This window comes from Poecilia reticulata, chromosome 18 (assembly GCF_904066995.2).
Source record: "Poecilia reticulata chromosome 18, P_reticulata-male-v2, whole genome shotgun sequence".
In the NCBI taxonomy this organism is placed as follows: Eukaryota; Metazoa; Chordata; class Actinopteri; order Cyprinodontiformes; family Poeciliidae; genus Poecilia; species Poecilia reticulata.
The window spans coordinates 16755767-16781230 of record NC_088847.1 but is presented as its reverse complement, the minus strand read 5'-3'; the positions used below and the strand labels follow the sequence as shown (position 1 = coordinate 16781230).

Genomic DNA, 25464 nt, shown 5'->3' with positions numbered 1-25464 from the left:
ACCCATGGAGATTATTGGGCAAAAAACGAATTAAAAACATGGGCAACCCTGTGCATCCTCTTCATGAGACTGTTAAGTGACTTCTGTCAGATCAGAAGCTTCTCGAGAGTCGCTGCAATACAGACTGCTACAGGAGATCCCACAGCCTTCAGGATCTTGAACTCTTTTTTTTAAACATGAGTTACAAATATATTTTATTTCACTTTGGGATTAATAAAATATATATTTTAAATTGAATTGAATTCATGTGCATGCCACACTTTTCAGATTTTGTTTTAGAAAACAACTGGTCTACATTAGGTTGGTTAATCAAATTAAATTCCAATAAAAATGAGGAAAAAGTTCAAGCGACATGACCAGATTAGCAGCGGACTGTAAACAATGGGTATGAAGCAGAGCCTATAGAACAGAGGGGGTACAAACTGCGGACTTCATCGCTATAAAGAAACATTAACAAGCCTCCCACTGTCCTGCCAGTAAGCTACTGTATTTGTGCATGAGTCTCAGCCTGCAGTAGCCGTGGCAGCGGTGTGCAGCAGCAGCAGCAGCAGCATGGCAGACTGCAGAGCGAGTGTTGTTGAAGAGGCGGGGTTTGACATCTCAGCTCTGAAAACATCTCTAATCCAGTATTTCAGGTGCCGAAGTCGACGGAGCGACCAGTCAGTTCTCAACCCCACCACCGCTCGCAGCTGTGGCTTCTGCTTCACACCGGGAACAATATCGCAGCTGAACTGAGTGAGACGTGTCCGAAGTGGAAGTCACATGAGAGTTTCAGCGCTGTAAAACAATACTTGTTATTTATTTATTTTTTTTACTCCCGGACTGGTGGAGTACTTTTCCAGCGTCTCTCTCCGCGCCTTGACACACATTTATTCAGAGTTCGTCGGTTTATCAGCTTTTTAGCACTTTAACGGATATTGCCGCCTCTTATTTGGACGAAACACTCTCGTAAAGGTGAGTGCCTTTTGTTTTTAATGACTCCTGTAGTTGTTGAAACTTTCTTAGCTGATGTTTAGCAGTAGTAGCTTACGTGGGGCGGAAATGAAATGGAGGCTGTACCTGGAGCTCAGGTGAACCAGGTAGGCCTAGCTTGGTTAGCCATGTTTAGCGTAATACTTCTCAAGTTTCAAAATATCTAGTGAAGATGTTTACAGAAAAAAACCCTCCAAAATAGTTGTAATTTAGACGGTCTGTCTTGTACGAGTTCATATTGTAGTTACTTTTAAAAGTCGCCAGTTGACGCGCTCGTTGTGTGTTTTATGCTAAATATTGATAGTTACGCTATTGGGTATTAACGCATCTTTGTTTTTAGTGTGAAACATGGGGTAATGCTAATCTTGAGGTATGTTTTACGCTTATGTTTAGATATTAGGTCCATGTATGCATGTCGATGCATAACTTCACGTAACTTCTTAAGCAGCAAAATAAAGGAGTTTAGGTTGCATATGAACCTAACGCCTAGAGGTCAGCATTACCCAATGTTTAACAGTAAATATAAAGATGTGTTTACGTCTAAGACTAAAATTCGCAACTTTATCAATATCTCTTATTTAACCAATATTCCTCACAAAAACGATTTTACTAAACGGCAATAATGCGGTTATCAACAAAATATTAAGCGTAAAACAGCTATTTTAAATGTTTTAAGTATGGTTTACATTTTAGTGTTGAGATGCCGACACAAGTTACGTGCCCATGTCATCATTTGGCTCAACATACCTGAGAATATTAAGATGAATACTAATTCCTTACCACAAACTAACTTACTAAACAATTATAGTTCGTTTTTTAACATAGGTTTTGGTCACACACAAGCTACTGACAATACCAACGTTTAAGTATATTTACAGATGTAATGTAAGCTTTTAATAGTGTTAAGAAAATGTCAACCCTGAGATATATTTTGATACCTATGTTCGCAAACACCGTGAAATAAAGGAGCTTGGGTTATAATTCATATTCCCCACAAAATAGATTTTGTCTGTTGTGTCTTAAACGTACAGCTTCACAAAAATATCTTACTAAATAGTTCTAATTTATTAAAACGGTGTTATGCATTTCAGTTCAAAACATCTCCTGTTCAGTGCCTCTTTATGGTGTGTGAAACCAGGTTAAACAGTCAGGGATGGGAACTGAGAGCAGACTTATATTGCGCAACTTTTATTATGTTTTGGTGACACATTTTATCTTTTTAACAATCTCATTCAGAACTCAGAGCGGACACTTATCTCATCCACCACGTAAACTGGGTCAGTTTACTCCCATTTTAAAGAGTTCAGATTAGTTTCTTCTAGCAAAGCACAGTCACGATGAAATCATAGAATCTTTAGCCATGAATACATCCTGAACACTCGTGCTTTTGTCCTCATGTCTTTTTTGGAACATTTCCACAAAACCTTAACACTGGAAAAACACAGTGGCATGCTGACGAACCAGTTTTGTCTCCAAGCGCTCCGTCACGTCTTCGTTTGCAAGCGTGTTGAGCAAATTTACTTGGAAGAAGCACACTTATCAGGTACAGGTGTCTAATCGTGAAGTACACAGCAAATCCAGCAGGCCCAAATTAACACTGTCAGATTTGATTTCAATGCTTTTAAAGTGTCTATATGGGTCCACACCAGAAAGTGTTAATTTAACTCTTTTTGGAGAGTTAGTACCTTACCTCTTATAAAGTGTCAAATATCAAATCTGCTGGAGTTAATAATTTAACACTTACTAACACTAATTCAGTGTTTGAGCTTAATATTAACTCTCACAGAGTATTTTTTTAACTTCATAAGAGTTATTTGTAATTAATATTAAATGGGTATTTTATTGTTTTGAACTTTTAAAAATTCTTTGGAAAATAAACATCTAATAAAGAGGCAATGATTTTCTCAAATGCATTTATTTCAAAACGTGCACCATAATTACAAAACGTATTACAGCGTGGAATAATGTGCATGTTTCACATGTCACTTTCATTCACATATTGCTTATTAAAAGGTCCAACATATCAGCTGTGCAATACAAAATGCAGTATGCTTGATACCTTTTTCTTCAATACCATATGCATGAAATTGTTCAAAGTACAAGGTGAAAAAAGTAAAGCAAGTAGTTCATGCAATACGATAGAGTACATTTTCTTTTAACAGGTAAATTACTGGATATGTACATTACATAACAGACCAACCTGATATTCAGATCCATCATTTCTTATCCAGTTTATGTTTCTATTAAGAGACAGTTCCTCTCTGCACTCCACCAAAGATGTTCACTCACCGACAGATTGTCTTCAGGTTGTTGGGCTGTTTGTGACGTTTGGCCGGAGACACCAACATGCTCCGCATCGGATAGTCTTTGAGTAGGACAGCCAGTGTCGGGCTCTGGATCATAACAAACAAAAAACACAATGAGAAATGGAACGAAGCAATACATTTTTACTACAACTCGTAACAACAAGCCTCCATTGCAGAAATGTATTAACAATTACATAATCATTTTTGGAGCTTGAATCTTCGAAGAATCCATGGAGGGTTTGGGAGGGAGAGATTAGGCTGACGACTGGCGATTCATCCTCAACCAGACTGGTTCTAATATATACAAAAAGGCAATAAAAAGATTAAAACCTGCTGCAAAACGTATAAGAAGACACAACAGCGGGAATAATGCTCTCAACATAAAGATCTGTTCAATTTAGCCAAGAATTTGACTGAATGTTCACCGGCTCAATTTTTTTTCCAACACTTATATTCCGCTAACATTCGGCATGCTAAGCTAAATATGCTAACACCAAGCTGTGTCTATCATACAGGTTGAGCTCAACTCAAAATAATAGTTATAAACCATCTTACCAAGCGGAGTAAACGCCTCAGACATGTGGACATGTTACTTTTATTGCTATATCTGCAACATAAAGCATTAAAATTAAGTAAAAATGTAGTTCTGAAATAAAAAGTGCCTGTTGTGTAGAATAATAATTGTTGCCCTCTCAAGTTTTGTCATGTTTGGAGTCTGACCAATAATGGGTTGCTAGTAACCCATATGTATGACTTTATAAAATAGGTAAGAATAAATTCCTCCATTATCTCGTACTGGTAGATCATTAAATGACAACCTTTCATTTGATGACATTATATATTGAAACAGTTCCATGTTAAGGAGTAATAATTTATTCATTTTTTTTTTGCAATTAAGCAATTGTGTCAAATATTAGCACCCTGCGGTTTATACTGAAATGTTCTTTTACAAATAAAACGGAACTTAATCTTCTCCTGTGACATTTCACTAGGTTGTGGGATCCAGAGGGAAGAGAACCATTTCTCTTTGCAGGAACTCTGTAGATTAACCTGGGTCTGTCCTCTGTCTGTTAGCTCTCTTCACTGATTTTTCTACAGGATATGTGTTTGGTTTTGGCTGATAAGTCATTACTGTTTTAATTTTTTGCATTATGTTTTGGATCCTTATTATGCTAGAAGACTTGATAATAACAAAAACACTAGATTTTTATGAAAATGCCTTGTTGCTTAATGTTTATGATACCCTCCACTCTAAGAAAGTTCCTCTTTTGGAAGAGGAACAGACCCACATAATTACGAATCCTCTGCCATGCTGAACAGTGAGAATGAGATGCTTTCCCACATTCGTTCTTTATTTCACATAAGGATTTTAACTTATCATTTTTACTTTTGAGAGGGTAGGACAGAAAATTCTGTTGCATTATTCTCAAGCTACTGGTGGGCCTATAAGTAGCATCAAATGACTGTTCTAGTGATCCCCAAGAGGCTGGACATATCTGCAGTTTTCCAACAGTGACCTATAATTTTTTTACCATCCTGTTTACTGTGCAAAGAGGCAAAATAAGTAAGGGACCTCGCCCAACCTAGTCTCCATTCATTAGATAATATTGGATATGTCATTTTTGTAGCTGAAGGTAACAGAAATCAGGAATGACTAATTAAGGGAGGCTCCTTCGGTTCATATAGGACGTTACTTTTGATAGAGTGTGTACAAACTTGTTCATGTTCTCTTCTAGCTTAGAGCTGTGCTTAGAATGATAAACTATTTATAATTTTGCAGCTTTTAAAAGCAATAGTTAGTTATTCATCCTTCTTTTTAATTTGAGGTCACACGCAGGTTACTGACAGGACTCAGCAACACTTGTTGGGGGAATTTTTCCACAAAAAATTCCTTGAAACTGGATTATGCTTAGTAGCAAGTGTAAAAGTAAAGTCCATCTAAATGCTTAATAACTATGTTGCTGTAATTTAGCTTAGTACAGTTGATTGAAGGTAATCCTACATCGCGTTTCATAGTGAGGTGTTTTTAATCCGGCAGACCTTATGGAAGTAGTTCCAAGAGCAGACAGGAGGATGTTGTATTTCAGTCAAAACTTTTACTCAAGAGCTGGTTCCTGGAACTGGGAGAACTGCTTTTGTTCTCCACAGAGTCTTTTTCCTCTGTGGGGCGTGGGAAATAATGGCTGACCTGGCGTGGTGTGACTGGCCAGTTCAGTTTTACAAGGCCGATCATGGTGACCGTCTGCTGAAGAGCAGGAAGCCGACACAGGATAACTTCTTTGTTGCCCAAATGCTTGAATCCTGTCCGAAGGGAATTAGAGATGTTTCACTGGTTCCTTTTTTGTGTTTGTTTTTTTTCTTCCCCTTTTTAGATGCAGAGTCAGGTTTTATTGTTGCTTTTTTAAAAAGCTTAGCATATGCCTGAACTCCACAAATGAAATAACTCTGAAATTCCTGGAAGGCTTGAACTTGGGGAGAGAGAGCAGTAGAAATGGGGGAAAAAAAATGTGACTTCATACTTTGATTTGAAGAAATGCTTTGGACTTCTGAGAACATTGCCTGCTTCTGAAATGAGAAGCATGTGTTTACAGGTTGTGGCGGCTTAATAAATACACAAACCATTGTAATTTGTCACATTTCCCAGTAGAAAGAATCTGAATTCAGTGGTGGGGAAACTTTGCATGAACTGAATGTCAAAGTAGGAATGTTTTGGATTTGAGGAGCAGCATTTTATTAGAAAAACAAACAAAAGATTTTTTTTTCTCTCTCTTTCTTGAAACAGAGGCTCCACGTTGTTACCTGGTAAACAAATAGTTTCTCCAGATTGTTTCAGTTCGAATTTAATGATCCGTTCCCTGAACTTTGTCATGTTTTGAATTAAACTACCTGTGAAGGAGCTTTAATTCTAATTTTATTGATGTTTCTGGTTTAATAGAAACTGTGAGGGCAAAAGAAAAATAGCCATAAAAACATTATATAGCTGTTTTTGATTAAAATAGTAAAAAAGCATTTGCCTTTAGAACACTTGCAGGATTTGGTTGAATTATTAACTTATGTAATGGGGATACGATTATCAAAGCTGAACAGTCACAGTGAAGGCCTTCTAAGTACACCATGTGCTTCTTCTCTCTTTGACGTGTTGTGTTTGTGTTCTCACTTCATAATGACATCGGATAAGTGTGACTCACTTAACCACAGATTGATTCATCAGCAGCTCCTGGCATTACCATATAAAGGAGATCAATTGAATCCTCCTTAATGAGGCAATCCATCAACAGATCTCTGATAGATTAATCTTAGAACGGGACCCCCCGCGCCTTCCTGTCGTATTTCTCCATATTTTACAGACTCCTCAGGCTTTCCGATACTGCTGATACTCCCCTCAATATCTGACTTGACGCTTTAAAGTGTCAGCCTGAGTTGTTTTTCTTTTGACAAGTGGAGTGGGGGGGGGGGATGAGTCGTCCCTGGGTTTGACATACGAGAAAGCTTTTGTTTACTGAAGGAAACCTGGGCTTCCTGCAACACTGCTCGCAAGAAGAGAAAAATATTTCTTTTTAGGCTTTCTCATAGAGATGCTCTACATTTTTTGATCGAGTTGGCATGAAGCAGCGAGAAAGTGGTTTGTCTTTAGGCTTATTAAATTAAATGACTGACCTGCAGTATTTTATGCAGTGACACTGTTTTGATGGATATAAGATGTTGCAGTAAAGGTACTTGCTAATATATCTGTATTCTTTTAAGTAACTTTTGTACATTTTTCTATTGTGTTGACTTGTGTAGTTTTTACCCTTTTTATTAGGCTTTAGTTGGTGTGCACTAATTACAGTTTTTTGGCTGGTTGCAATCTTTAGAAAACCTGACCTGCCCATTCTGGTTTTGGAGGATACAGATTTTTTTTTCCTGGAAAAATTGCGAAATGCAGCAACAAAGTCACTAATTTGGCAACAGTAGTCTTGCAAACCTTTGCAGAGGTGATAAGATTGGCTTCTCATGTGGCAAATCACCTATTTCTCAGAAATCAAATTTATCATTGCATCCCTGCTTTCTTGTTTCTTTTTACTGCAACTGATATCTTAAGATACATTTTTATCTTTGGATATTTACAGAAATAAGTACGTCATGTTTTTTCTATAGATACTTTTTGCTTTGTTTAGTTCGGGGGGGTTTCTCCCGAACTCTGACTTACTTTCTTGTCACTGTTTAATAAAAGCACACCCACATCCTGATGCTGCTAATAAAATGCTTAGTTTGATATAATTTACTAAAATACAGACTTTTCTGCAACTAGGCCAAGAAGTAAAATTTTTTTAGTCTCACTTGATGAGAGCATTTTCTTGCATGTTTGCCAATGTGAAAGCTTTCTTTCAGCAATGGTTTTCTTTTTTCTGCTCTTTCATTAAAAAGCCAGGCTTATGGTGTGCAGGTACTCCAGAGGTACCATGAGGCATTTTGATGCTTTTGTGATTAATGCTGTTCTTCCTCAAACTGTCACTTTAGGTGGCATATTTTTGTTGGCTTGCAGATGTGCCATTTTAAGTTGATGGATTGAACAGAGAGATGGTTTGTTTTATAATCCAAGTCTGCTTCAAACTTCTCAACTTTCTCCATGAGTTGTCTTCTGTGTTCCCTGGTGATTTTGATGCTGTCTTTTTTTCCCAACTTATGAGGCCTACAGAGCACAGCTGGATTTATACGGAGATCAAAGTACACATGTGGTGCTTATTTTATTACTAGGTGACTTCTGAAGACGTTTGATTTTAGTAGATTTTATTCAGGGGTATCCAATTATAAAGGACTAAATACAAAGGCAAATCTCTTAAATCTTTTAAGATTTATATTTAAAAAAATGTTTGAAAGCAGTTTATTCCAACACTCCACCGTGCTCTTCCATCACATAAAATCCCACTGAAATAAATTAATATTTCTGATTTGAAATTATCAACATGTGAAAAGGTTAAAAGCTATGAACATGAACAAGGTGTACTGTATGAGATGAACTTTTTCCTATTTCTGTTCTGGGTTGACTTTTCCTGTTTGAGCAGTGTGTCTCGTTTTAGAAATGTGTTTTTCATATTTTTTCTCATCACATATCAAACATACTTCTACTTCCATTGTCTCACATGCTGCATCCAGCTGAGCTGGATTTTTGCATGCGATTACTCAGAACAAGACAAATTGAAATTCAAAGGGGGAAAAAAACTGCTTTGGCATGTAGAATCAGCAAAAATACAATCAAGACAATCTGAGCTTAAATAAGTTGCTATGCAAGTCAAATGCATGAAAACAAACAAATCGGTGTTATGTGAGGTAAGGCTCATTATAGTTACATCTGGAAATGAAGTCGGAGGGTTTTAGTGGGAAAGCTTATTATGTACGAACTTATGAGGGTGAGTTTGTTGGAAGACAACTCAGTCCCAGGAAAAGCATTTCATTTTCACACCTTGGACTTGAAACGGAAGGGTGTTAACGGCCATTTTGGCTTCCACCGGGCAATGATGTAAACTTGGCATCTGAACAACACCAGCCAGCGGTCATTTTCTCCACCAAGGTTTCTGAACATTGAGCCAGACATTTAATTTTTCTTTGTAGCTGAATACAATGGAGCCTTTTCTTGTTCTTTTTTGGGTTTACTTTGAAATACTTAGCTTGTGATCAAATTTAACAGGCACATTAATATTTCCTTCTATCCTCCAAACACATGTAGCAAGTTGTCAAACCTGGACTGCACCTTGGTCAGTTCAGGCTAGCAAAATTGCTTTGACATCCTGCTTTCAGATTAGTGCAATTGTTGCTGAAAAAAGCAACAATTGCTTAGTTTCCATATCTTCCACAATGTAGCGTATGATCCTTCAGATGAGTGACAGCATTACTGCCTTGAGGTCAGCAAGTGTCAGTTCTGCTGAGACAAAAAGGCTGATATAAATAATGTAACTGAGGCTGGCAGCTTTTCAAATGGACCACTGTAATGCAATAAAATTTCCAGACTCATAAAAGGCACAGCCATATATACACTCTGGCTGTTGTCAGCAGTATCACAACACAAAACATGTGCTGGCATCACTCTCCATGCCATCAGCTTGACGTTGAGTTATGTTGACTCAACGATGTCTGATGTAGCTTCCTTCTCTGGTAAATGAGTGAAGTTTAACTCCCATAGAGCATACTTGATGCTTGTGCAATATCACAGTTCAACAAAGAGGGATTGCATCGTGTGTAGTGAGTAGTTGCTATTTCTTTCCATCATTTTTGAACATGGTGTATGGCTCAGCTTGAAGACTTGCGTCACACCGATACCAGCAGTTAAGAACATGTGACATCAGTGCTGTGTGCAGTACAGGTGGTTTGTACACATTTCTTTCTTCTGCTGAAACTATTTTAAAACAGCTTTAGGGATTGTTTTGGAATGTTGTTGCTTCGGAGCACCGGCTTCTTGTTCAGATGGCGAGACCGTTGCCTTTCAGCTTGATTGAAACGCCCGTTTGAATGGTAATCCTGCCCTTTTAGTACTAAACTTCAGGTTGTGAAATTAACTGTTCGATATGTATATATGCTATGTTGTGGCAACCCAACTATTCATTTAAGATTCCTGAAACTAAACCAAGGCAGGGTTGTTTAGCAGGTTTAGACAGAAACTGGTGGTTTGAGGGACTCTTTCAACAAGAAAGTTTTCTTGTGCTGCTTAGTGACACAAAACAAATCTTTGATTTGTTTGTGGCTAAAACAGGACCATTTCTTGTGAGTGCTGGTCAGTTCACCCGTTAGTCATTTTATACTTGTACTATTTTAGTCATGGTTAGTCTTTTATGTTGTTTTCTTAGTTTAATGGCGGGATAAATGTGAATATTTGATGCCAGTAAATAATGCCAGTTATTTTTGGTTTGATCAGTGGTCACAATCTGTCGTGTGACATTGACGTTTATTTTTTTCTGATCTTCAGAAAATCATATAAAGTTGTTTGAGAGAAATTAGCATTTTTCATAACTTGTATAAATATATAATTATCTAGATAAATAAACTCGCACACAGCGGTAAGGTACAAAATAGTTTTTTTGTTTTGTATGAAAAGGAAGTAGACCGGGATTAAAATGAATAAACGAATTTACAACAAACCAAACTGATTCAGAGGATTTCTCACTCTTGCTGCTTCGTACATGTTTGATGTTGTGACCACATCTTTCATAGATCAGATTTCCAGAGAACCTCAGGATGAGCTTTGTTTCCATTTAGAATAAAACAGCCTTTAAAATTACCAACAAACCTGTGGAAAATCACAAGTTGTGACTCCACGAGTCTCTTGGGACGTTCCCTAATGTAATAACCCAGACAGCATCCACTGCCTTGCTCAGCACAAACGTATTCATCCATCAAACCTTTCAACACAGTCTGCTGGCGAGCCTCTCAGTCCAGGGTGCATAGCTTACACACAATCGCTGCAGATTTTTGTCGATGTAAATTTTGATGCCTCTCGAGTTCTAGGTTTTGCTTTTAAAATTCTGAATTACATGTTCCAAAAAACTGATGGGTAATTTCATTTTATTGTCCTCCAAGTGTTCAATTGTTAATAAAAAGAACAAAAATAGAAAATGGGTCGGATCCGTGTGTCTTAGTTTAGCTCATGAAGGGACGCCAGGAACAAATTAACAAAAGAAACTTGCATTCTGATTGCAAATGGGTTCAAAAATGGTCGATTTTGACTTGATAAAATTCTAGTGTTTGATTATAAAATTAAAAAAAAAAAAAATCGCCTGGCTTTTGTGAACATTTGACATCGAACCCTTTGGGCAATAAGTAGAGTTACACCAATCCATTGACCATAAATCCTTTTTTTTTTTTTTTTTTTTCAGATCAAATACAAAAAATCTGGAATCTCATTAGGTGATTAAAAATAAACGTGTCTGTAAATTTAAAATGCAGTTTGAATTTGTGCCGAGTTCAGTTAGACACTCCTCTGGTGCAAAGGGTGTCTGTGAAAGTTAATGAGTAAGCTTTGTTTACATGCCTGCAAAGATCGGCTCGACATCCATGTGAAATCAGAAATGAGGCTGCATGTTTTTGTGTGATTGGTTAGGTCAGTTGTATGTTTTTTTTGTTTTAAAACCAAATAAGCAAATCAACTCTTAATGTAAAAGCATACTACTGAACTCACTTCTGTCGCTGGTAATGAGCTGCACATTGACCTCATAAAGCTCTCTGGTTCTAACTCTCTCTTTTGTTTCCCCCCCACACAGAGTGGACATGTTTTCAGCTTTACCTGGATAAAACTTCTGCAGTAGACAAGTAACTTAAGCTGGAAGTGTACACCATGATGGCGAACTTGCTGAAAGCTTTACCGTCCCCTTTTGAAGGCTGTTTGAAGCCTGGTCCTGCTACTTTAAAGGATGATTGAGCTGTTTTTCTGCATTCAGAAAGTGCATCTTTTCAGAAGAAAAACACGACTCGCCACTAAAGCCTTGCCTATACAAAGACGTGGATTGTAACTTCTTTTTTTTTTTCCTTTGTACGTTTATTTTGGATTTGACCCTTTTTCTGTTGTTTAAGATTGTTAAAGCTGCAGAGAAAGTAAACAGAACTTGTGAGCTGCTGACATCGAGTAGAATCCTATGTGTAGCCGGGCAGCTGCAGCAGCTTGTGGAATAACCTAACCTTGGACTATCGGGCCCAACCGGGATCTGATCCCAGCTACAACCTGCCTTATCCTCCATCTAATTAACTGTCCCACCGGTCTGAAAGCAGACTCCACTAACCAATGGCATGGGCCAAGTTCTTCAGGAAGCAGGGGGGCAATCTGGGGAAATCCTACCAGCCAGGGAGCATGATGTCTCTGGCCCCGACCAAGGGACTGCTAAATGAGCCGGGCCAGAACAGCTGCTTCCTCAACAGTGCTGTGCAGGTAAGTGAAATATTTGTTGGTACAAAGGAGTATTAGGCAAAAATGTGGCTTGTCTGAGAAGTCTGAGATTTTGGCTTTTGCTGAACTTGCGTCTTGAGTTTGACTGTTGGGGCTTATTCAGTCATCAGGAATGATTAAGAGCTTTATAATCATTTCAAACTTCCAAAATCTAGATTGCCATATACTCTTGTTCACATGGTAGGTTTAAACTCCAAAAAAAAAAGTAAAATAATTGCTAAAACTAAGACTAGTGAGTTTAAGTTAGCAGTTTCATTGTATAGGAAGGAAAATAAATGTCAAGTAGAGGTTTGCAGGACCTTGGACATCTAGAGAGGACACAAAAAAAGTTTGAAATAAATAAAATTGAATGACTCAAATTTAATAATTTCCAGGTCTGCATTATCAACAAATAAAAACTGACTATAGATGAAAATTTGACATATACAATTTTACCTATATATGTGACGTATATATTTTTCCCTTGCATAAAAAGTAAAAATCTGAATATCAGATTTTCTAAAATTCTAAAACTACTTTTTAAAAATTATATGTAAATTTAAAGGGGGGGGAGAAAACAGTCACAGAAAACTCAGATTCTTGAGATCAACCAAATAAGGCACACTGTCTGTAATACAGTTTTGGCATGTCGATCAGACATAAATTGGCTGTGATTTAAAAATAAACAAAACAAAAAATTACTTTTGCCATGCAGATGATGTGCAAAGTCACGCACAAAGAGAACTCACCAACCATGGGGAACCTCTGATGCTGATAATTTACAGTTGAGGCCAAAATTTTTCCTACCCCTGGTAGATTTTCTTCTGACTGGAAGAAGAGCTGGGCAATATAGACTTCAAATTGTATCTTGTGGTATTTATTATGTCACAATATAACTGATAATGAAAAGTATTTTAAATGTATTTCTGTCTGTTTTGGGGAATAGGTTGTTTGGCTGAATCTGCATGTCCCCGGCTACTCTAGTTACTTTATTATCACAAATAAATGCACAATAACTGCATTTATTAAATTTTTAAAAAGTGAGGACATATTCTGCTGCTCTCATGAAACTAATAATTTGAAAAATAGCAACACTAACAACCTTAGCATTTAGTAACAGACTTCCTGGTTGAATTAAAGTATCTTTAAATCTGCTGGATATCACAAGGAAGTTTTGATGTGGGTTGAGATTTTGATTTTAAGATGAACAAATATTCTGATTAGTGGATTCTAGACTCAATTTTATCATTTGCAGTTGAAAATGTAAAATACATAAACCGATCAAACCTGAATCAAATTTTATGACATACTGCTTGTGATATCTTAAACATTTTAGATGTAGACAGTGTGATTTATTTATTTATTTTAAGTGCAGTTTTTGACATTAGGAAAGCATTTGACGGAGTCTTGCTAGAAAACTTCGAGAGAAATCTGGACTGAATAAGAGAAAACCGTAACCCAATCTTAGTTTTCATTAAGATTGTGAAAACTGTTGTTCTGAGTGCATTTGAAAATGCTCAGATCTTAACTCATTCTTGTGAACCAGAGCAAGTTGGAACAAGCTAGTAACAGAACATTGTAGCAATGAAGACTAGAAGCCAACAAATTGTAGAATCGAACAGAAACTTTCCATTAAGAATGAACTAAAGAGGGGAAGAGGAAAATCTTAAAAATAGACCTCAAGTGGCATAAACTACTCTTAGTTTCACTGATTCTAACCAAAACTGACCCAGAAAACCCTCTCACCAGAATAATGGTGTGTGTATGTGTATAAGGAATCAAGAATCTGACAGAACTGGAAACCATCAGAAAGACAAACGGTTAAAAACCAAGAATCTGAAGACTTGGTTGGTTAGGAATGCATAAACAAGCTGTGAAACTCGCAAAAGGAGGACTTTCTAAAAACTGGTCTCGCTGGTCACTTTTCTCTCAGGCCTTAAGTTTTTTTAGAACCTGGAAAATAGTTAAATAAAATACACTGTTAAAATAAATTATGGAAAAAAATGTGAAATCCTGTCCTAAATATCACGTAGTTGAATGTTTATCCCAATTTTATGTAGGCATATTTATTTTATTGGTGTCGCGGTACAACATGTTCCACCCTCTGACTGTCTTTATTGTAGTGATTTCAGGGGCTTAGTCACCATCTAAATCTGTCCGAGCTTCCCAGCAGTTTATGAATGTTCTCTACGCTTGCTTTTGACCACTGGAGCCCTGGCTGGTGAGATGATTCATTGCAGCAGTCATGAGTTAGGTCAGTCTCAAAGAAGACCGTGACTCAGAGGCTAAGACGAGACATGAGCTGGTTGGAGATGATCACCGCTTTTGGCTGTATTTCTCTACATGAGAGACGATTCTGAAACCTTGGAGACATCATTTTGAATGTCATGCATATAACAAAAATATACCCAAGGGTGTTTGGCTCTCTTGCATAATAAGATTATTCACACTCAACAAAAACAAAACTTCTGCTCCTGGTCGTTAGAATTTTGTTTGTATTTCTGATTAGTGTTTGCATGATTAGATTGTAGGAAATCCTCTTGACTGTGAGATTGGAGATTAACCTGCTTCTCTGTTTCCTTTTTGTAGGTCCTGTGGCATCTGGACATCTTCAGACGCAGTTTGAGACAGCTGCCAGGGCATTTCTGTCTGGGAGACTCATGCATTTTTTGTGCATTAAAAGTACGGCATTTTTAGCAACTTCCTAAATAAGCCCAAGTGCAAAAATATCCATGAAGCTTTTTTTTTTTTTTGCCATTACGGATGCATTGTACACCTAGTCACAGAAATTAGTATTGTACATGACCTTGCAAAAGTATTCATACCCCTTCATTAACATTCGATACAAACATCAACATGTTTTATTGGGTTTTTATGAAGTAGACCAACACAAATTTGAAAACATATGTTTTTCATTTAAATATTAGCCCTCCTACGTAAAACCATCTCAGTCAATTCTGACCACTTTCTCTGTGTTTACCGAATAATAGCTTTCCAACAGCATGATGCTGCCAGCACCATGTTTCAACATAGGAATGGCGTGGAAACGCGTGAAAAGTGTTACTTGCTGCTTTGTGTTTTTCACATTGAAGCTTTTTGACTTTAAAGCGACTATTAAAAAAAAAAAAAAAAAAGCTATTTGAATCCAGATACATGAATGCCTGCAAACACAATGTGGCACTGTCCATGTGTGAACCTCTCCTCTCCTCTCCTCCTTCGTCAGGGCCTTTTCTCTCAGTTCCAGCAGAGTCGGGAGCGCGCCTTGCCTTCTGACAACCTGCGTCACGCCTTGGCAGAGACCTTTAAGGACGAGCAGCGCTTCCAGCTGGGCTTTATGGATGATGCCGCAGAGTGCTTTGTAAGTGTTTGTGCGTTATGCTGCCATGCAGTTAGGGCAACTCTCTGCAACAAACTGTTGGGGGAGGTCACTGAAAGAGCTTCTGTCCCCCCTATCCCCTCCCCTCTCAACTTCTTCCACAATAGGACTAAATATCATCATGACAGGTTACATAAGCATGTTGGCTGTGTTTGGACCACTGCTTATTATTTTTGATATAAAGGTTTTCTTTAGTCCGTTAGGATTAGTTTGTGTTATTTACAGTGTTAATCGCTAGAAACTCATCAGAGGTTTGCATGAACCTCATCACAATGGATTTAAAGGGAGAGTTTCATACAGGACAACATGAATTTCTTGTGGACTATAAGTACCTGGATGGGGAACTGAACCACACATTAGTCTGAATATGCAAAGTAGTCATTAAATGTGGCAATATGAGGGAATTTTAAGAAATTGGAAACAATGGAAAATTGCAGTATTTGACACCATAATTGACCAAAAATGTAAAAGTACTCATTACATTACAATCAATTTAATGGATATTTATCCAATCCTTTTTGTTTTTTTGATTATTTTTTTCCGTGCTAACTTATGTTTAGGTTTAGTAACTTAAATATTTATTTACTTGTTTATTATTTACTGACTTGTTTACTTCTGTCATGCTTATTTTTCATGGCTTTACCTATTATTTGCATATGCACTTATATAAAGGTCTATATATTACCTTCTATCCAATTAATTAATTCACTTTATTATTTACTTACTTATTTATGTACTTAGTTTTTAATGATCCAGTTATCTACTTACTTCCCTTTCAGTTTTCTGCTTTTGGCTTGTTTTTATTCTAAGAGCCCTAAGCAGACATAAGGATGTCATATCTATGTTTTCTGGACGTCTTGTCCCCCAATGTGCAGCACAAAATAGTAAAGCGTAGATGCCACTTTTTAAGTGGCAGCCACCACAAGGGTCAAAATGTTCCAAACCAAAATGTGTCAGGATGTAAAGTTACTCTCCTGATGCATATTTGCAGGCTGCAAAAAATCTATCTTTTCTACTACAGACATTTTCTGGGCCTTTGAGAATATCTCAGTACCTGACTGGTTCTACTTGTGAGCGGGGTTCATTTGTACCCGTCTCCTTCTGTATTCTCACAAGCTCCCTAGCTTTTGTTCCTGGATTGAATTGCAATTTTCTCACCATATTAGCCTTGGGCGGTGTGACTGCTGCATTGTTTCGTTGTTTTTTTACTTGCATTCCATTGTACTCCAGATGAACAGGTTACTTTCAGGCATTTTAAAGTTGTTTCCAAGGATAGTAGGACATGTGCACATGTTTTGGGTTTTACTTGTTTCTTGTATGTTTGTTTTTCTATTACTGTCATCACATCAAGAGGCAAATTGTGAACCAGTGTCGCATTTAAAAACGTTGAGCCCTTGCTGTGTAGCGTAATATCTGGCAAAGCCTTTCATATTTCTTGCACTATATAGCGGTTTGTAAAAATACAAAGAATCTGAAGTGCAGCTGCTTCTTTACCCATGACGTTACAGATGTTATTGAAATGATTCCAACTGAGTTGGTTGTTTTATATGTATCTGAGGCATTTCCTTGTGTTTCTTAGGAAAACATACTGGAGAGGATCCACCTGCATATTGTGCCTGAGGAGACAGATGCCTGCACCTCCAACTCTTGCATCACGCATCAGAAGTTTGCTATGTCACTTTATGAGCAGGTCAGTTGGTTTCTTTAAGGTATTTATCAACGTTTTGAGTTTAACTACATTTTCTTACCTAGTATCAATTTACAACAAATGCCATCTTAATGCACAGGACAAAACAAAAAGATCAAATTTATCTTTGATAAATTTGATCTATATTGATTCAATATATTTCATATTGATGAAATATATTTTCAAATATTTCATCAATATTTGAAAATATTGATGAAATATTTTCATATCCATACAATGCAATCATACAAACTCAGATTGAATTATATACTGAACTTTACAGTGTAATATTTTATTTTACAATGTCAAATAGTAAAATATTGTCCATGTAAGGACGCCCCGTTAGTTTTATTAGGTTGTTGACTTCATAGCCATCCCTGATTCTAAGCAAGAGGGTGGAGAGGAAACAGAATCTTTTAAAGAGATGAAGCTTCCAGCAGAACCAGGCCTCAACCTACTGTGGGTTGAGAGGAATGAAATCGGACACAGAAATAAAAGGGAGAGGCACCGGTCTGTCATGATCAGCACAAGTATGATGTCAGTAGTGAGTAGGACTGTGAAAACCTTTGGTAAAGCCAATGGAATCCAAGATAACTTTAACGGCCATTGCATGCATACATTTTTAATTTTCCACTATGGTGACACCATTATTTAGCATTAAATTAGAAATGTCTTAGAATTGATTAAATGTTTTAAAGAGCAAATTGACTCTAAAACCATAAATGGAGGACAGCTTTGTGCTTTATACTTTGGATTAGTGTTTGGAGTAGTGTGAAAATGTCAATAGTTAGGCAGAGTTGACTCATTTATACCAAGGTAATCCTGCAGAGTGTCTCACTGAGGTGGATAACGATGCAGATGGTGTTGAAACCTGTGTTTAAACTACAAATCTGCCGTCTGTGGTCTGAACCATGGATTGTCACTGGACTAATAAGTTAGACCATATTTAGAGAAAGGAGAATTGCTCCTTCTGAGATTAAGGGGTTGGTGTCTCTCTGGATCAAATCAGGTTTTTCCCAGAAATGCTGAGTGAAAACATGCTGCCTAACAGCTCATCAAAACATGGACGGTACCAGAGAAAACTATGGAGTCCAGCATTGTATTGTCAACTGTAAACACTCAAAAATATTCAATATTTTATTATTTACATCATTGTTAATCAATTCTATCATGTATAATTGTATCTGTTTGGCCTTCAGCGTTGATCTGTGGACAGTCTGAACCTTCTTTTAGACAGCGTTAGGATTTAGAGTCCTGCGCACATACACTTGCACAGTGCTACATGAGTCAGTGCTTGAGACAATGGGAATCCAATCCATCATGTTTTCACACTGGGTCGCCCCTTGTGGATTACAGAGGGTGTTTTATTGTCAGGCTGCACGACGCTGCTGCTGCGGCAGCAGCAGTACCGGATGTGTCACAGATGCTGTACGCATAAATTGCAGCTACGCACAACATGCACACCAGCCTGCTCTGTGGCACTGATGCCCATCACTGACTCTGTTCCTGTCCTAAACAAGCACTCTCTCCACATCTAGCTGATAACACATGTTTTATCTGACTTCCTTAACGTTTTGACCCCAAAGCAGCAAATAATACTGAAACTTAATCACACATTTGGTAGTCTGTATATCTCTTCAATGTTTTTTAATTTTTTTTATTTCCTGCCTATAATAAAATGGTCCTTGGTAGAAGTTATATAAGCTTTCTTTCATTGCCTTTTTGCTCACTGACCTTCTCCTCTTCAGTCCGTGTGCCGTAGCTGTGGGGCGTCGTCGGACCCGCTGCCGTTTACAGAGCTGGTACATTATATTTCCACCACCGCACTCTGGTAAGGGACAGAATATTTAAAGCCCCCCTTTTCCTATTAAAAGGAGGTAATAAGATACCTACAGTGAATAGGATGTACTGCTGCTACATCCTATTCACCATTGGTCATATTATGTCTGTTTTTTTTCTATTATGATTTGGTAGAAAAAAATCTTGTGCTGACGTTTTCTGCTTTCTTAGTCAACAGACGCATCAGCGTCGTGATGAGTCTTTTGGGGAACTGTTACAAGCAGCAAGTACAATTGGGGACCTTAGAAATTGTCCAGTAAGTATTTTTTTTTATTAATTTGTTTCTACAGATTGATCATTGTGTTGGAGACTTTTTGTAATCAGTTAAAATGTGATATAAATAACTGTGATATATATTTTTTATTGTATTCTAAATTGAGGTGCACCTTCATATTCAGCTACTTGATATTGCTCACAATATTTTATACCTGTGGGTTTATTGAGACTAAAATTGTTGTTTTGCTCTTTCTTTCTTTCAGAGCAACTGTGGTCAGAAGATCCGGATCAGACAGGTCCTGATGAACTGCCCAGAAATAGTCACCATCGGCTTTGTGTGGGACTCTGAACAATCAGATCTCACAGAGGAAGTCATCCGCTCGCTGGGGCCTCATCTCAGCCTCTCTGCGGTGAGTCGCCTTTAAGCTGTCGTTTACATGCAATTTAGTTTCCAGCTAAATTAAAATAGCTCTGTGGGGTCCAGCAAAAACATCAGGCTTGATTAAAAGTACGGAGAGTGTACTGGTTTCCATTTACGCAACTGCTACGCCTTCTGACAGCTCTAGGGTCGGTTTATTGTAGCGCAGTCGGACATTTGTTGGGAATAAAGTGGGGAATTACTTCTGTGGAATTCTGTGCAGCTGCATAAGCAGTTGACGCCCAATGCCCCGGCGATCAAACAGTTTGTCAGAAAGGCCCTCCTCTCATCTTTGTGTGGGAGAATGCCTGTGAAGTGAACATGAAGGATCGACGTGTTTTTACTGAAAGAAAGAAAACAGTCTGAAGCTTGTTTATAGACAAACATTCAATCAGGAATAGGCCCAAATGTGGCCATGCGTTTCCTGATGTCTCCTGTTGGACATTAATATTGAACTACAAGCTACAACATGACATAATTTACAAACTAGTCCTCAGTGGCTCTATTAACATCAACTCTCTGTGTGGTTGAACTTTACAAGCAAAAATCAATCAACGGAGTTCAGATCAGGACACAGTCCACACAATACATATCAGTATTCAGACTGGTTTCTTAACAGCTCCCTCTTTAGCTGTTTCAAAGCCAAACCATCAGAAGAATTTGTTAAACCCGCCCTCACATTAATCCACCACAAAAGTTTTTATTCATTTGGAACAGTCCATGTGACTTTATTGGGTGTTAAAGCGAGTCCTACGCCTTCTTGATTTGCTTTGTAAGCTCTCCTTTTTTTTCTTTTTTAAAGTTTGAGACTGAAAACAGAAAGTGTACTGTTCAGGAAACATGTTTGAGAGAAACTATTCACCAACACTGTCCTTGTAATGTTTGTGCAACAAATGCAGACAATAACTCTGGTTTTAGCAAGAAATGTAGGGAAGATTGGATCATATGTGAAGGTCTGCTTTTGTCCTATTCAAAGCTAGGAAGGAACAGTAGTTTTAACTTTATTTCCTGCTTACTTCTGCATCTATCACCTGCGTATAAATATTTTATTTGTGTGTGTGTGTTTGCGACCGCAGCTCTTCTACAGGGTGACGGACGAGCATGCCAAAAAGGGAGAGCTGCTGCTTGTGGGGATGATCTGCTACTCCAGCCACCACTACTGTGCCTTCGCCTTCCACACCAAATCCTCCAAATGGGTTTTCTTTGATGATGCAACAGTGAAAGAGGTGAGGAGGACACTTTCTGGTCTGTTAGACACGGAAGATTATATATCTAGGGTTGTTGGACCCTAGATATGTAGATATATTCCAGTACAGCCCATCCAATGAAGACAATAGAGAGAACAAGGAAGAGGGGGTGCCTGCTGTATGATGGTAAACGTTTCCAATATTTACAACATTTTATCAATAAGTTCTTGTCCATATGTTCCTGTATGTGGCTTCTTAAGTCATCGCTACAGGTGAGTTTTGTGCCTAAGATAAATACAATCCTCAAATCTCATTAAATTGAGTTCTTCAAAATGGTGCAATTGATTACAGTTACCCAGCTTCAATTATGGTCTTATACGTTTAAGGTTTTGAAAATTAAACTGAGCAGTTTTGGTGACTTATTGTGATTTTTAAAAAAAAGGTAAAACAGAGTCCAGAACAACACACAGATACTCAAAGTTAGTCATAGTATCAAGATTTTCAGCCCTTAAAAAGACACTGAGATGCAAGGAAACTTGCATATTTATAAACCATTTCTGAACTTGATTCAAAGCTGATGCTGGACTCGAATATGCTTCATGGATATTTTCTGCATGTATAAAATAACTGTGTTGCCTGCTTATATTTAACATGAGCATTTATGTAGGTATCTGGTAAATCAATATAAAGATCCAGCAAGATCATTTTGAGAAAGAAGCCTTGTGTGACCCCTACAGGGCAATCTAACAAATTATCAGAAAATTTATTTTTAAGCTCTAAATAAACCATAACCAAGAAATTCAAGCAAGCCACAACATGCAATTTAAGCACCATTAAATTAAATACTGCGGCTTGCTTATATTTCCACTGTTTGTACATGAATGTATTCCTGGTTCTTGGTAGGGACAAGGATCCTTCGCATAAAAAAGGGAGAATTATGGAAAGATATTTTTTGTGATTATTGCAAGGGTAAGATGGCACCATCAGGCACAGTTTAAATCATTAGTGCCTAATGAGTTGGTGAGCATTGGTCTGGTTTAAAAGCAGCACAGAGAGGCTCCTCAACTGTTTTATGGCTGCATTTAGAGTATTAAAGTCTGTGCAGAGGCTTTTAATGGATGCATTCAATTGTGTTGGAGAAAAAGTCGCACAGAATACTGAATTATTTATATATATCGTAAGGAAATTCAGTTTTTTTCCCCCTGATTTATTTTTTCTCATTTAATCCATTTCTATGATATGAATGTGTGAGCAAGCCCATTGTCTCACATCCTGCACACTATTTTCTCGGGGACGGTGGTGCAGCGGCCGCCTGGCTCTGCGTCAATCCATCAGTAGGTTGTGCTGCATGTGCAAACCCTCCTGAGTGAGATGGAGGAGCTACTGCGCTTCAGCTCCTGCCAAGTACCTGGATCGCAGCTCGCCAGCATTCCTAGGAGTCCTCAAACAGTTGTCACAGAACGACTGCGGCACCATGTTTTTTTTTTTATTTTCTTCAGCTTCATAAAATAGCTTTTTCTGAAAATTAGGAACACAGTAAGCATTTTGGAGCTTTAATTAGCCGGGGAATTTTTATTGCTTCCTTATATTAGCCAGTATAACTGGTGGAATGTTTGCAAAGGGAAGCTGGTTATTCAGCAGTAATTCAGCTGTAGAAATTGTGGTGATTTTAAGTTTCACTTTGACAGCTAATTACTAAACTAATTTACAAAAAACTGCTGGAATTTTAAAATTTACTGAAATGATTTAACTGGATTTACCCCCCAGATCCTTAAGTTTTTCATCTGAAACTTAAAATTTGACAACTAACAGGGAAGTTGACTAGACCTTGATATGAACTTGATTGGGACCTAAAATGTGAGCAAATTGGTTTGATCAAAGTAACTTGTGTTTTTTTTTAAATTATTTCACTTGGCAGACATTTGCATTTCCAAATTAAGGAACAAATAAATAATAATTGTATTTACACATATTCTTTTTATCTTATGTATTTTTTAAAATCTTTTTTATGAAACACTAATCATTTAGTTTTAAGCTTTTAGAATTTTATTCTCAAAGATTGTAAAATGGCACCAAACCTATTTTTCCTTCATTTGATGAACTTCCTTTTTAAGTGGGAAGATTCAACAGGAAGAAATCGGAAGAGTTTCAATTTCAAGCCAAATTCTTGTTCTCCAAGTGGAGAAAATACATATTTCTTTGCATACTCTGTGAAAAATCCTTTAAATAATCATGTAACCTAAATGATTATGTTTTATTCTATAATCAAGCAGCCTTATCTTTGTACCCTTTTGCCACACTTGGTTTGGTGTTTTTGCCTAGTTTCGTCTCCGTGGATCACATTTATTTAGACTTTAAATCCTTTATTTTTTCATTTTCTTTTTTCTATTGCAGATTGGTACTCGGTGGAAAGATGTGGTCACTAAATGTATTAAAGGTCACTTCCAGCCTCTACTTCTCTTTTACTCCAACCCTGATGGGAGTGCCATCCACACAGAAGATGCCTCGAGACTCAACAGCAGCCACTCGCACACCCACAAGACCAACGACAACAGCGATGCGGCAGGTATAACTTGCTCCCCAGTGTTTGTTTGTTTTTTCTCTGTCCTGACTTTATCTATATGTCAGGACAGAAAAAACGCCTTTACTGGGGTGGGGTGGGGGCGGATTCCTTATAAAGACTATTATGGGACTATTATGTTGATATGGTATGTACTTTTTGTAGTAATTACCATTGTCTGGATTTGGTTTCTGTTCTAGGATCGTTTTACCAGGTTCTCTGTACTGATTACATCTTGTAAATACATTTAGATGTTTTTTTAAACTTTCGTTGGATTTTATTTTCTTTAGATTAAGTTGAACAAGTAAGTGGAGAAGGGAAAAATATCAATATTTCAAGACTTTTCTTCCCTAAGTAGTTGCATCTATCCAACCATTTTCTCCATTGTCTATCACTTTGCCCATTACTTCTCTCTATGACCATTCAACTTTCCATTCTCAATCTTTTCTTCAATCTGTCTTTCCATCAAATACCATTTTTTGCCTACTATCCATCCATATGTCCATTTGTACATTCTCCTTCAATCTTTCCATAATTATTTGTCTGTAGCTCTGTCTATTCCTTTGTTTATTGTCCATCAGTCTTTTCATCCGTCTGTCCATTATCTTTTTACTTCTATTAATTTTATATTGTCCACCCATTCATTCTCTGTCTGTCCATCTAGTTTCTGATTGTATATCCACTTGTCAGTAGTCACTCAGTCAATCTAACCATCTGTTCCATTCTTAATTGTCCAGTCGTCCCATTTTTGTCCATGGTTTTCCCATTCATTTTTCCATTATCTATTGATCAATCTATTTTCTGTCTGTATGTCCATTCTCTATTGATTTTCACTGTCCTTCTATTCACCCATCTATTTGTCTAATGTCCTGCGGTCATTCTGTCTATTCATCCCAGTTTTGGCCCATTGTCAATCCACTCACCATCTACCTGTCCTTTTGTTCATCACTTCCTTCAGCTGGCCATTAATCTGTTAATTTGTCCATCCTTTTCATTTTTTGCCTATTGTTGGTCAGTCCATTTTTCCATCCATTGGTCATCTGTCCTCTATCAATCCTTCCTTCTTAAATCCGTTTGTCCCTCTGGTCATTGTCCATCTGTCCAGCCGTCTGTTTATCCATCCATCCTTCCTGCTACCATCTGGTTGTGTTGGTTCCATGAGTAAAACCAACTCCTGTACAAACGTAGTAAATACATAGTGAACTTTTGTTAAATCTTTACAATCCCACTTGGATCTCTGGGAAGTTGAGTCTTGAAATCGGACCTGAAAGTGTTTCACTTTTTAAAATCATATTGGTTACATTTGTAGCCAGGCGGTAGTGATGGAAACATATCTGCTGGGATTATTTATCCCTGGATTTGTGCGGTTAGGGAGTTTTTTTTTTTTTTCATCCCCTTTAAAGATCCTCCTCCAACTCTCTGTGCTGGCGGTGCCCCAGCTCCAATCTGTGGCAGCTGCTCAGTGTCCGTCAGAGCTGTCAGAACAGCCGGAAAAACTACATGATGATGACTGAAGATACTGTCATTTCAATTCTCATTCAATGCTCAAGGTTGAAGTCTCTATTTTTACTCCTGAACAAAGTAGCGCTGTGAGAAAGTTGAGCTTGACAATGTGTTTTCTTTCCTGCAGGTGTTGAGTCTCCAATTTCAGCACCCAAGAAGATTGAATTGACCAAAGAGAATCTGAAAGCTGTGCTGGACCACGACCCTCACAAGAAGAAAACCACTTCGACTCTCAGCAGGGGCAGCGGGCAGACCAGCGGTGGACGGGGACAAGGTAAAGGAATCAAGTAATTTGCAATACTCAAAGTACAGGTTGAATAACGAGCAAAAAATTAAATAGCAGAGGATATGAAAAATAAATCCACTAACATTTTGAGACCTTTTAAGGGAAACCTAGAAGTGTGAACTAGATGAGTCACACTGTTTAGTTTCCGTCCTTTTTCAGCTCATTAAAAGCCTGCCTCACTGATAAATATTTTTGTCCTCAGATTCTGGCAGCAAGCAGAGATC

General features: G+C 37.7%; 1 protein-coding gene across 1 annotated transcript in view; it reads left to right on the top strand.

The window, feature by feature from the left end:
• The first annotated feature begins 576 nt into the window (after window positions 1-576).
• The window catches only part of usp53a (ubiquitin specific peptidase 53a), a 36826-nt gene continuing 11938 nt past the window's right edge, over window positions 577-25464 (top strand). Inside the window, exons 1-11 of the mRNA XM_008435790.3 lie at window positions 577-954; window positions 11510-12171; window positions 14758-14850; window positions 15392-15526; window positions 17124-17234; window positions 18980-19062; window positions 19242-19326; window positions 19550-19696; window positions 20781-20930; window positions 23286-23457; window positions 25082-25228. Coding sequence (XP_008434012.2) covers window positions 12028-12171; window positions 14758-14850; window positions 15392-15526; window positions 17124-17234; window positions 18980-19062; window positions 19242-19326; window positions 19550-19696; window positions 20781-20930; window positions 23286-23457; window positions 25082-25228 — 1267 coding nt within the window. The 5' untranslated portion in view covers window positions 577-954; window positions 11510-12027. The remainder of the gene's footprint in view (window positions 955-11509; window positions 12172-14757; window positions 14851-15391; window positions 15527-17123; window positions 17235-18979; window positions 19063-19241; window positions 19327-19549; window positions 19697-20780; window positions 20931-23285; window positions 23458-25081; window positions 25229-25464) is intronic.